The sequence below is a fragment of the Saccostrea cucullata genome, unplaced genomic scaffold, assembly GCF_032062105.1.
Source record: "Saccostrea cucullata isolate Sc308-1 unplaced genomic scaffold, CSIRO_AGI_Scuc_v1 ctg21739, whole genome shotgun sequence".
NCBI lineage: Eukaryota > Metazoa > Mollusca > Bivalvia > Ostreida > Ostreidae > Saccostrea > Saccostrea cuccullata.
The window spans coordinates 1-13363 of NW_026941408.1; the positions used below are offsets into that span (position 1 = coordinate 1).

Sequence of the window (13363 nt, forward strand, 5' to 3'; positions counted from 1 at the left end):
GGTGATGCAACTTTGGTCTTAGGATACTTAGGGTTAGAGGCTTCAAATACAAGTGATAGGTTGTACAATTTATCAGAAGAGCGATTCAAGGCCCTTGGGCCTCTTGTTTTTTTCAATATGTTAAATTATTTCCACTGTTATACCTCTGAAATCAGGTTTATTTGGTTCTGGTCACGTATGTTTAGTGGTATGGTAGGTTCAGATAAGGACAATAGAGCTTGGTAGAGTGAATGGGATTAAATATATGTGTGGTCCCTCTTCCTGTTGCATATGAATTTGATTTGAGAATTCCTGTCTAGATTATCAATTTAATTAACACCATACATTAAATGTTGTTTATTGGTAGATGCTAATGAGTGTCCTATTACATTAAATTTTTTTTTATAGATGCTGATGAGTGTTCTACATGGGGTAACCAGTGCCCTCAGATGTGCCACAATGTTAAAGGCTCCTATAAGTGTATGTGTTACGATGGATTCTCCGATGTCAAAGGCAAGGGAACAAAGTGTAAAGCAGAAGGTAATTGATACATCTAATTTATTGGTTTGGTTTGAACATATTTTATTGTAATGTATATTTAAAAGGGATTGGGTTGAAGTTCTGAAACCTTCCAACAAGTCTGAATGAATTTAAACATGCAAATTTTAAATTTACAATATATGTACAGTAATTTACATCATATTGCTAATGTATCAAAGAACTATATTCATATGTCAAGTCACCACTCTTTTATTTTTCTTAACAGGAATGACTGCGGTCTTCTTCACCACTGGACATGAGATTCGTCAGATAATTCTGGATCGTAAGGACTACTCAGGAACTGTAAACAGTGGACAGTATCTGGGGGGAATCGATGTTGACATGGGTCGTAAACTGATTTACTGGACGGACACGTCAATGAAGAAGATCCGCCGGGCAGGGATCCCACAAAACATGAAGGTGGATACAGAGGCTCTACCACAGGACCTAAACATCGCAACTTATCAGCCGGAGGATGTCGCCATAGACTGGGTAGCCAGGTATGATATCAAAGTTTTTTAAATCAGGGCACTATCATTGGGTGGCCAGGTAAGATATTATGAACATTGCGACTTACCAGCCAGAGGACATCGCCTTAGACTGGATTGCTAGGTAAGGTGTCAGAATTCGAAATCAGGGCACTATCTGGGGCTAGGTAAAATATCAAATGAATCTTTGGATACGAATTATAAGTTGGCTTGGTTACTTAAGATATCAAGTTCATGATAATTTCAGATATTTACAGATGAATGGCCGGTAAAGACTTCAGATTAAACTGAATCAAGAATGAAATGGACTTTTCTTATCGGATCTAAAACCATGAATATGGTTCTTTAAAGTAATTTATCAGACATCCAAATATCTAAAGAATTCCCATGCATTTTTGTTTGTGCTTTTCAGGAACATATATTGGACGGATTCTGCACATAATACAATATCTGTGGCCAAAAGTGATGGAAGATATGCCAAGGTTTTAATCAGGGAAGACCTTGGAGTTTCCATTGGCTATTGCTGTTAATTCAAAATTGGTAGGTCAGGGGTCAAGTTCTAATTGAAAGATAAAGAACAAAGGCAAATAAAGTTAGAAAGATTAAAAAAATGAAGTGAAAGATTAAAATGCATGACCAAATTTTCTATGAAATACTATAGAAGTCGTATTTTTTCTTTGTTGTTAAACTTACCATAGAATGTTATTTTTTGGTGGTACTTTTGAACGCAATGCTTTAAATACAAAGTTTATTGATGCCGTAATATTAAATAACAGATATTCTTGCCATCTAAAGTTACTTGGAAAAGAGAACGTCTCCTTGCAATAGATTTGTTGCTTACTAATTCTCAGGTGGATGTATTGGACGGATGCGAGTGGCTCTTATCCTAAGATAGAGAGGGCTTGGATGAATGGTGATCACCGGGAGGAGCTGGTATCTACTCGCCTGGGGCGCCCCACGGGGTTGGCTATTGATGACCACATGAATGACAGAGTGTTCTGGTGTGACTCTGAAGAAGAGAAGAGACCTGATAAAAAGTCGATGAGAATGCTGATGGATCGGACAGAGTCACAGTGATAGGCAGAGGTATAAATACCTGAAGGGGCATCATATTTGCAAATTTATGAATTTACAGGGATTTTTTTTTTGGATATTTTGTTTGTACCTTTTTCATATAAAGGGGAGAAAATTGTCTACATTTACTCTGGATGTGATTTTACTATTTCAGTTTAGGCCTCAAACACCACACTCCCTGGAAATTTTCAGATAAATGTTGCAAGGATTTTTTATTTTGAAAGCCAGTCTGGTGGTCATTTCTAAAATTATTCATAAACTGATAAATTTTGAATGTTACATAAAATGATTAATCAGGCTTTTTTCCAAACTCAAAGGGTAATTTTGATCTTTTTTTTCAAAAGGGCAAAGATACAGTAGTGAAATCTTCATTGATAAATCCCTGTAAAATTTAACACAGGTTTTGTTTGAATTGGCCCTTGGGAATGGACAGGGGTCAGAATTTGCATGGGAATATTTAGGGATTTTTTTTTTATGTCTGAAGAACTGAAGGGCCAAATTTGGTCATATTGATTTGTAACTGTTTTTATTTTGCATGTAAGATGGGAATACGGCTTTTTTGCTTTTCATAAGTTTTTTTATTTTTGCTTTGTGATTAAATTTTATGCTTGTACACTTCCGTATTGCTTTAAATAAAATAAATAAAATGAAAAACTTGGAACATTTTAGGTATAATAAATCCCATCAGTTTGGATGTGTTTGAGAGTACCCTGTACTGGGCCTCTCAACAGACGGGAAAGCTGATGACCATGGACAAGTTTGGACGAGGTGTCAATGTCACATTACAGGCCGGACTTCTACTACCATCTTCCCTCAAAATCTTCCACCCAAGAAGACACAATATGACAGGTACCATTTGTTAAGTGAAGATTGCATTAAGGAAATACTATACTGAATGGTTCTATTGTGACATTATGTATATTGTCTGTTACAGTGAAGAATCGTTGCCTGTCGTCCACTGAGAGATGCAGTCACCTGTGTCTGCTGACCCCTGATGGCTTCAGGTGTGCCTGTCCAGAGAGAGCACAGTTCAGGGATCCATTCACCTGTGATGCAGGTATATCTCTCTGTTCCTTTTGACTGTAACATAAATTAAAGTACAACCTGAACAAAATTTTCATCTGTGATTATTGTTCTTCTTGACAGCCTGGGAAGAAGAAATCCCAGACCCAGAACTTTGTATATGTTACAATGGAGGAACTTGTTTAATGATCAATGGCTCCAAGTCATGCCAATGTCTAACTGGTATGTAGCATAAAAATTTAGTCAACAGTCTTTATGCAGTGTAACATTTTAAATAAAATACCGGTAGTACTTTCAGAGTACAGATGTTATAATTCTTCTCAGAGAATGGTACATAGATTTTTTCTTTCATTAGGTTACAGTGGGGAGGAGTGCCTTGTAAAACTTCCAGAAAAATTAATTGATGAAGAATCTGCCACAGGTATCTCAACCTCCTCTGTCTATTAAATAATGTAGCACTCTTTTGATTTTAGTGCCCAGCACTAATATATAAATTACTGAAATAAAATTGTTTGAAAAGGAGGCATAATTACAGTATAAACTTGGATTTTCAGATGTGGTTGGGATTATAGTTCCTGTCATCGTAGTCACCATAGTGACAGTAGCCTTCATTTTGTTCTTGTTCATCTTGAAGAAAAAGGGGTAGGATAAAACTTCTTGTACTCACTAATATTCTACAGGTCATTTAACACACTGTGTGGTGAAGAAAACATTCTATTAATTTAAGAATTCAAAACAACAGAGAAAAATTTTTTTAAATTGAAGAAGCATTTGAAAGTAAATTGTCAGATGGTAAATTGACTTGTTTGAAAGATTTCTATACTTTCATAAGAAATGTTTCAATCTTGACAGGAAACTGTTACTTAAGGCTCGTGACCTGAAGGTGGGATCCAGCAGTGTCTCCTACAGGGATGGGGGAAATGTACAGATCGCTCCACCATTCAATTTCGAGGAAGTAAGATCGGAATATTTCAATTTTATTAGCATTTCCTTTTCATCAATATACTGTTTACTAGTATTTTATGAATTTAAAAAGATTTTCACAAGGATTTTTTAAGTTTCACCTACTTACTTATTTTTCAGCCAAATCCAAATTTATGTGGCAGTGAAATAGATTCCACAAACTTTAGTAACCCTATGTTTTTCAAAGAGGAGGGTTTAGATACGACGTTACGTAGTGCACCAGATATAGCAGCCCCAGCGGACTCTATAACATTGTCACAAAGTGGTGTCTCACAGACAAACGGACATGTGGACTCCACCATATAACACACCATAGGGATCTCATACATTACCGAATCCTCATTCTACAAACTGTGTGAAAATTATAAATGTGACTGCAAGAGGATGGATGGATGCTAAACATGTTTTTTTATGAAGTTTGTAAGTTTCTGAAAGCTGTTTTAATGTGGCAGAGAAGAAATATCATATCAAACTTTTCTTTTCTTTGCACATGTACATGTTTATATGTAAATATATTGTTTTTCATTGCTTTTTTGCAAATATAGACACAAATGCTATTAAAAGTATTAAACTGACATTTGTATGTTCCAAAATCAGAGTTACCTCTTTGTTGTTATGCAGAAAATCATTGATTGGTCAAAGTATGCATCCTGTATATGCTAATGGGCTGAGCATATAAACTTCAGCTCCATATTCTGTTTTTTCTGGATTAATTCAGCATTGATTTTCGGTGTAATACAATTTATTTATAATATATCTGTACAATATTCCTGTACTATATTCTGGCCAATAATGTACTACAGAGAAAACAGTATCTGACTCAGCAAATCGGAACTTCAAACTGTGATAAACCCTATCACAAGAAATTATCAGTAGTTATTTTAAAGATGTCTTTAATTCATTAATACATGTAACAATCAAAGAAAAGATCTATTAAAACAAGTTATGATTTTCAAGTTTGAATATTTGAAAAAAAGAAATTATTTGTTTCTTCTTAATTGAATTATACTGATATCAAAAATTTTGAATTGATGGGTGTATTTATTGAATCCTTACAATTGTTCGTTGACTACAGCTTCCAAACTTTTTTTGAACCATTGTTGGTTGTTGATTAAAATACAACAATTGTTTGTTGTAACTTGAATGATTGTCTTGGGTGAAAATCGCATTTTATAGCAGAAATCGATATTTACGTTACTGTCGCCGATCACAGTGACGTCGCGCACGGTGTTGGTGTCAAAAGGTCAATAATTACTATTACGGCGACATTTGCACTATTTTCATAATTTTAAAACAATTCACTGTATGAAAACTATATCATTCGGTCGGTAATTGTCTACTAAATACATTTTAACAAAAATTTTGATTAAAAAATTCCAATTATCAAATATATTAATTCGACTATTCAATCAATTACGTCAAAAATGCAGGTAGATCGGTAACAGGAGCGTCGCACACGCAAGAGCAAAATGTTGATAATTTCCATAATACAAACAATACAAACATAAAATTTAGTAGAAAAGTTCAAAATATGTAACTGATTTAAAGTTTTACAACTGTGATTTTGTTCAATCCGAATGTTGTAAACGCGTTGTTCAAAATGCAAGACAGCGATGTAGATAAACGTTATCCGAAGAAATTTTGAAGGAACATGAAATTTCATCGGTAACTTAAAAAAATAATTTCATGAGCAAAATCAATTTTGAAATGGCATTAAATGATCCTTTTGGTGTGCAAGGAACTATATTTTAAATTAGACTGATATATTGTGTCGATATGAATGTTGGGTTTCTGATATTAAGCCGATTTATTGTGGGGACATTGACTAAGATTATGTGTCACAAAGTTTGGAGGTTCAATGTCGCAAAGTTTTTAAGATTCGTAAAATGGCAAATTTTGTAATGCTGGATGAAAAATTGACATTGAAAATTCTAAATTCTACAAAATGTTGCCATGTTATTAAGAAAAAGATCTCTAGACAGCATTTTAACTTGCGGTGCCTTAAATTTTGATAACAATTGCCGTGTTACATAATATGTAATATTATACTTTCATATAAATTAGTTGAATCTGATTGGTCGAGAAACATTTGCTAAAACACACTACTACCCGCTGAATAATGAAGCCACGCCCTCCAGCGTAGCAACAGTCAACATTGCTTGACGACGGGTGGTATTACAAAAAATAGTGACTGCGCAGAATTTATGCGCGCATGGTTCACTGTTATATGTATTTGTATAAAACATTCAGTATAATATAATAAATATTGCATGTAGTTGAGTGTAACATTGAAAATTTTCACCCCAAGAAAACCATTGTCAACCGAGGCGCAGCCTCGGTTGACAATGGTTTTCTTGGGGTGAAAATTTTCAATGTTACACTCAGCTACATGCAATATTCATATACTACATGTAGCTATACGTCACAATTGAATTTGACGGCAAAAACGTCACGTTTAAATGCTACACCCCAGAAATGACCTACATTTTAAGAATTCATTTTTCTAACTTGGCACCAAACAACGTTTAATACAAAATGTGCAAAATCAAAACTTTATTTAGATATGAAAATGTATTGATTCTATAAAGAAGTGTTTGTTTTATAGGCTTTTTACAATGTCAACATAAATGTCACACATTGTCCAAAAGTAATAAATCTTACTCTAATTGTATAAATGTGGTAACATTGATCATATGTGTGTAGTCATTGAAAATAGATATATTGAAAATTAAACGATTTTTATGAAATGTGCATCTTTTCAAAAAGTTATTGGTATATTCCAAAATAATTTCTGTAGAATGGTGACAAAATCCTAACAAAAATTAAGTGTCAACATAAATGTCACAGACGTAAAAATTTGGCGTTTTGACGTTATTAGGTTCAATGCATAAAAGTCATGTAAAGCGTCTAAATATTTATCTCTCTCCAAAACTTACTATAAATTGCTGACAAGCCTGATATAGATAAAAGAAAAACATACCAATAATGATTAATTAGAAAAATAATTTAAGTTTTAAAAGTTGCATTTATATATAAAAGTAAAACATGTGCAGTGTATATTTGTACACTGTATCGGTATAAATCCTTGTCAGAATCTGTACAAAAGTACCATTCAGAGTTCGAATTAGGACACGAGAAAAAAATTACACAAACCAAAATTTATGCAAGGATATGATTTCAAATTTGAATTAACTCACAGTAAAGTGTGTCAACTCTATTTTATGCTGGTATAAAATGTTCTCTACATGGCGCATTTACATTGAATAGTCCAATATTGAATAAGGGTTAGGGGTTGTCGGAGGTGAGTACAAATGTATTAGATTTTCATTACAAGATGGGATGGGAATTTGAACGAAAAAGAAAATAATATTTTTGCAAAATCAGCAAAATATCTACAATCGTACAATTTACTGAAAACAAAGGACAGGTTCTAGGGCCTACTGATATGGAATTTTATAGAATTTATCTCAATAAAATAAAAAGCATGTAAATTTAAAATGCGATGTTGAACAAGTTTCGTTATTTCTACCAAGTTTTTTTTTTAAAAGAGGCAAACCATGCTCATACTTTCTTCCCGCAATATGCATGCAGAAGGGTGCAGAAAATTTAATGACACGTGTTTTCCATTACCTGCATTATATAATTGGCGGTATTATTGGGTTTTTATTTTTCCTCCATAAAAAATGTTAGCAAAAAAGTAACGTCAAATAAATTTTCTAGAACTTCACGTAAAATAACGTCATTTTGACGTTTTTACACTTGTAGTTTTTATTTAAACCAAAGAGAAGTTTTAAATCACTTACATATCTTTTTCTTAGTAAGATTGCCCTACATTTGAGTTATATTTTCTGAATATCACACCCTTCACACATATGCGTGTCACAAATTTAAAAAAAATTAATATATTTTTCAAATTTTGATGTCACCGCAAAATTATTACTTTTCTATTTAGAAATTCAAAAGGACTTGACTCAATAGAATTAAGTTGTAACTTTTTAACATCATGAACACATCTTCTATTGCATGGAAAGGTAAAAAAGACACTTTTTATCTGTGTTTCTAAAATATAGCCCCCCCCCCCCCCCACACACACACACACAAATTCTACTTGTGAATAATATTATGTCAATTCAATTTTCAAATCACACGGATGCACAATATATTGTGTAAAAAAAAGTTCACCTTTGCATGTGCACTTCCATTTGCATTTCTGCACTCTTGTGACAGAAAATAATGCCATTTTAAGAAACAGTGTATTTCTTCATGTTTTTAGTTTTTAAATCATTAAAATTCACTCGCAAATCTGTTCAAACAGCTTAAGAATTTAATTCTAATTTACTTTAAAGCGTGGTAACGTAAATATCGGTAATGTAAATATCTTTCTGAGATTTATCGTAACTTTTAATGCTGTTGTTTAATTATTCCACTGTTAATTAAAGGCATATTCTAGTGCTTGAGTGTAAGGCAATTTAACCCATAGGAAACAGTGTAGTTCTCTTACTTAATTTGTGAATAAATATCAACACGTAAATATCGATGAATTTTTTAACCATTGAACTCATTAGAAAAGGGGGCTTTTTTTTTTTTATAAATACAGATAAACAGTGTCTTTTTTACCATTCCATGCAATAGAAGAGGTATTCATGATGTTAAAAAGTTACAACTTAATCCTATTGGGTCAGTTCAGCAATCCTTCAAGTCCTTTTGAATTTCGAAATAGAAAAGTAATAATTTTGCGGCGACATCAAAATTTAATAAATATATTACAATTTTTAAAAATTTGTGACACGCATATGTGTGAAGGGTGTGATATTCAGAAAATATAACTCAAATGTAGGACAATCTTACTAAGAAAAAGACATGATAATGATTTAAAACTTCTTTCTGGTTTAAAATAAAAACTACACGATGATCGGCGACAGTAACGTAAATATCGATTTCTGCTATAAAATACAATTTTCTCCTAAGACAATCATTCAAGTTACAACAAACAATTGTTGTGTTTTAATCAAAAACCAACAATGGTTCATACGACTGGCAGAAAATAAAATTTATTAGAAATATTATATTACTTAAAACACGGTACATTATTTAAAACGAATTGAGACTATAAATTGAGAATCAGTGTTGAACAGTGAATGTTCTTCATCGCTTACCGTGATTTAGATCCTTGGGGTTTAGGATCTCATCCGAAAGACCTTTGACCTTCACTTCTAATGATTATAATAGTAATTTTTGTCGTCACAATGCGCGCATAATTTCTAATAAGATAATACAACCTCAGTTTTACTCCTAAAAATAATTATCATACGTTTGACATTATTCAGAACTTTTTTTAAAGCCCTTGTGTTAAAAAGGGAATTTAGTCTTATATACGAAAAAAGTAAAAATATGATTAAAGTAATAAAACAGTTTTAAAAATCGTATCAGACATCCTTACCTTTTTTAAAAATATGATCTTCATACTGAAAAAAAAATCAAAACATTTACCCACTATAAAGACAAGCAACACCCGCTTTGAAGAAATCTTACCGTAGGTAATCCTCAAAGTAAAACATTGGAAAAGAAACACAAAAACAATGGCTGACTTTCTTCTCAGTATACAATTCGCCATGATAGACTAGTTCAGAAGTGGATAAATTGCTGATTGTTCAAAATAAACAGGTATGCTCTTTATATGCTAATCGATTCAGTTGGAAATTACGAAATCGGAATGATAAAAAATTTTAATCCTTGGAAATGTATTTGTATGTATTATTCTAAGAAAAATTGAATGAAATTTTGTTACCTTAACTTTACACTGTGGCAGACCACGTGATACGCGATTGATTAGTTCCACGGAAAATGGCGGATTGAAGTTTCACTTCGGGGGAAATTTGAACAGTAAGTAATACTTTCTTCTATGTTTTTCACCATCTAACCCTCGCCAAAGTATAATGATTTTCACAATAGATACGGTGTTAAACCAATAATGTCGGAGTTTTAAGCGTATAGCGAGAACATTCCTTGCACAATCTCCGACTCGGCCAAAGTCGCTCGGGATTGTTTCCACGAACTTAATATCTTTTACAATTCATTAGCAATTTCATGGAATTCAGTGCGTTTTACATGGTAAAAAGATAATTACTTTAACACCAGTGATGTGGAGATGCTCACTATATCTTGATATCTAGTGTATGTTACGAAAAACTACTCAAAATGTTGTTTCATGAGAAATGATCAGTAACCACGATACAAAATATAACGATCAGTCCCACGATCAGAATTAAATATTAGTAAGAAATTATGCAATTTCAGATGCCAAAATACAATAAACAATTTAAATCTTTATATTTTGAGGCACAAGATGGATAAAAGACTTTGTAAATACTGCGGGAAAGTGTTCCATAGTAGGTCCGCGGTCTACGACCATGACAAAGGACATGAGGGGAAGGCGCCCTACATGTGTTGTGGAAAGAGATACTATAGCAGAGCTAATCTGAAAAGACACAGGTAATTATATATTCTGTTAGAATTTTTTTTGAAATATTAAATCTTTAACTTTAACAGCTACCACAGGTGGTGGTGGGGTGCGTGGGGGTAAGGTTAAAGCCCTTGAACGAGAGGTTAATATGAAAATGTTAACTAAATGTATTTTTCTCTAGAACTATTCTTGTAAGTGTAAAATATGTACACTGTTCTGAAAATGTTTTATTGTCTGTGGCCATAATGGCATTTCGTATAGTTCATTGAAGAAAAGTAATGGCTCTTCTCGATCTATTTCTGCCTATTCCATACATGTTTTCTTTTCATATTTACAGATGTTCCGTGCATGACGAAGAAAAAGAATTTACATGCATGTGATCGATGTGGGAAAAAGTTCCCTATTAAAGCAGATTTGAATCGTCACATAAAAAACCACGAGGAACCCCAGTTTACATGTGAAATTTGTGGACTGTCATCAAGAAAAAAACAAGCACATTTGGATCATATGACCACTCACACAGAGGAAAAAAAAATCATAGATGTCCTTGTGGTAGATCGTTTAGGCATCAAACAAACTTATATAGACACAAGAGAAGTGCAAATCCAAGTAACAATTCACAGTATATTTTGGCCATTGCATCTTTTTTTTAATCTTTGGTAGCTCCTGATCAGCAAATTCTTCTTTAAAGGAAATGGAGATTTGACCTCACAGCAATACTTGCAAATGTTCTCGTTTTTATACATGTGAAATATAAAACTTTTTAAAAAATAAATCACTGATTTACTTAAAGTTTATGTCAATTTATTATACACTCATACTATACATGAACTTATGCAACATGTAATTACAATAACCCCATACACATACCCGTTGAAATTGTTTCCTGACAGGACTAAACTCGGGTTTATAGAACCAAGCATAATCATTTCCTTCTACTGTGACATACCTGACTTCAGACTCCCAGCTATTAATCTTCTCAGGCCATATCATCTCTGCATAAATAATGTTAAGGAAAAATTTTGGTATTTTTGAAACTGTAGCAGCAGAGAGCTCAGATAGAGATTTGACATTTTTGGCATTTTTGGCACGTGTTTTGCTCTCTGCATTCCCCGAGCCATTTGATAGCTGTAGGTTTGTCTCTAAACCAACAAAGTTTGGCAAGGTCTTGTAATTTCGCAGATTTAGCTACTGATTCTTTGATTTTGCAGGATTTTGTCTTCTTCAGATACCGTATAACTGCGCGCAGCTCTACATCAAGGAAACGATTAAGCTTCTCTGCCGATGAGAAGTACTCAAGAAGTTGAACAGGGGTGATGCTGTTCCACTTTTCTTTTTTATTGCAGTCCTTTGTCATTTTGAAAAGGTTAAGTTTACATTCCATATCTTGAATTTCAAAATCAAGCTTTGAACTAACACCTTGTGATGGCGTTCCTTTGTCTTGAGGACATACATGTACTTCCCATTGGGTTTCTTCTCGATTTCCATTCAAAGGGACGTGACTGGTTTCTTCTGATGTATCATCTTGACATCTTGCTAGTTCTAGCGCCCACTCTTCTTCAGCTATATTACTTGCAAACAGTCCATCTGATTCTCTAAACATAAAAGTTTATAACTTAACAAAGCACGGGCCGAATTTCTTTTTCCACGCTTTGCAAGAGGGGAGGTTAGCCATTTTGATCTGGATACAACTGATTTTGGTGTAAAGGGAGACTTTGAAAATTTACGCTTTATACTACTAGTACTTCTGAATGGTGAATCGTGAATTGGGGTGCTGTTTGATACTCCATGTGTCTCTTTATTGACGCGAGAAGTTATTCCTGAGTTAAGAAGAGGTGATTTTAAAGCAGAAATATAAATTTTGTTTTCTTTTGTGGAAGGCCGCCATTTTCTTTTAGGTCTGTTCAGTGATAAATTGGATTTCTCCCTCATGTCAAGGTCTATAAGAAAAAACATACTTGTCACTGTAAGTACATGTATTAAGATAACTTCGATCGTGGGACTGATCGTTATATTTTGTATCGTGGTTACTGATCATTTCTCATGAAACAACATTTTGAGTAGTTTTTCGGTCCGTGTAACACTTAACAATTCAAATTTCTAAAATTATTTAGAGTTTTCGAATGTTAATACATTAGTTCAAATTTCTAAATTTCAAAAAATTAAACTGATTTCGCATATTAGAATTTAATATTTTAGCTCAAAAACCTAAACTTTCAAATTTCCAAACAGGTTTAAACATTTTGAGTTTTTAGATTTTTACCTTAACTATTCAATGTTCCAATTTCCAAAAACACATTTTGTATTTTAAACTTTTGAGTTTTTAATCTACCGTTTGTTTAGAAAGTTTACGCTTAACAATCCAAAATTAGATAAAATTTTCGTCTTTTGATTATTTAGAATTTACTTCAAACTTCCAACTTTCAAACGCTTTAGATTTTTAGAAATTTAGAATTTTGATTCAAAAACTCAACTTTTAAATATCCTAACGCTTTTGAACATTTTGAATTTTTAGAAGTTTACTTCAAATATCCAAAATATCAAATTCCATGACTGGTTTAAATTTTGGATATTTAAAGTAAAATTCTAAAAACTCGAAGTGTTTAGGTTATTTGAAATTAGTACATTTGAATCAAAATTCTAAATTTCTAAAAATCTAAAACGTTTCAAAGTTGGAGTTTAGAAGTTTGAAGCTACTTTCAAATACCTAAAAGACGAAAAATATGTCCGAACTTTAGATTGTTAAGTGTAATCTTTCTGAACAAACGGTAAACTAAAAACTCAAACGTTTAAATTCCAAAAATCGTTTTCGGAAACTTGAATTTTGAACATT

The 13363-nt window shown here is 32.9% G+C and overlaps 1 protein-coding gene across 1 annotated transcript; it reads left to right on the forward strand.

The window, feature by feature from the left end:
• The first annotated feature begins 382 nt into the window (after positions 1-382).
• Positions 383-4642, forward strand: LOC134257776 (low-density lipoprotein receptor-related protein 2-like). Its single transcript, XM_062740370.1, has 11 exons — positions 383-519; positions 746-1019; positions 1420-1532; positions 2046-2093; positions 2751-2930; positions 3016-3138; positions 3228-3326; positions 3460-3525; positions 3659-3746; positions 3957-4059; positions 4188-4642. The coding sequence occupies exons 1-11, from the start codon at positions 429-431 to the stop codon at positions 4371-4373; spliced, it is 1371 nt and encodes a 456-aa protein (XP_062596354.1). The 5' UTR covers positions 383-428; the 3' UTR covers positions 4374-4642.
• Positions 4643-13363: the final 8721 nt, after the last annotated feature.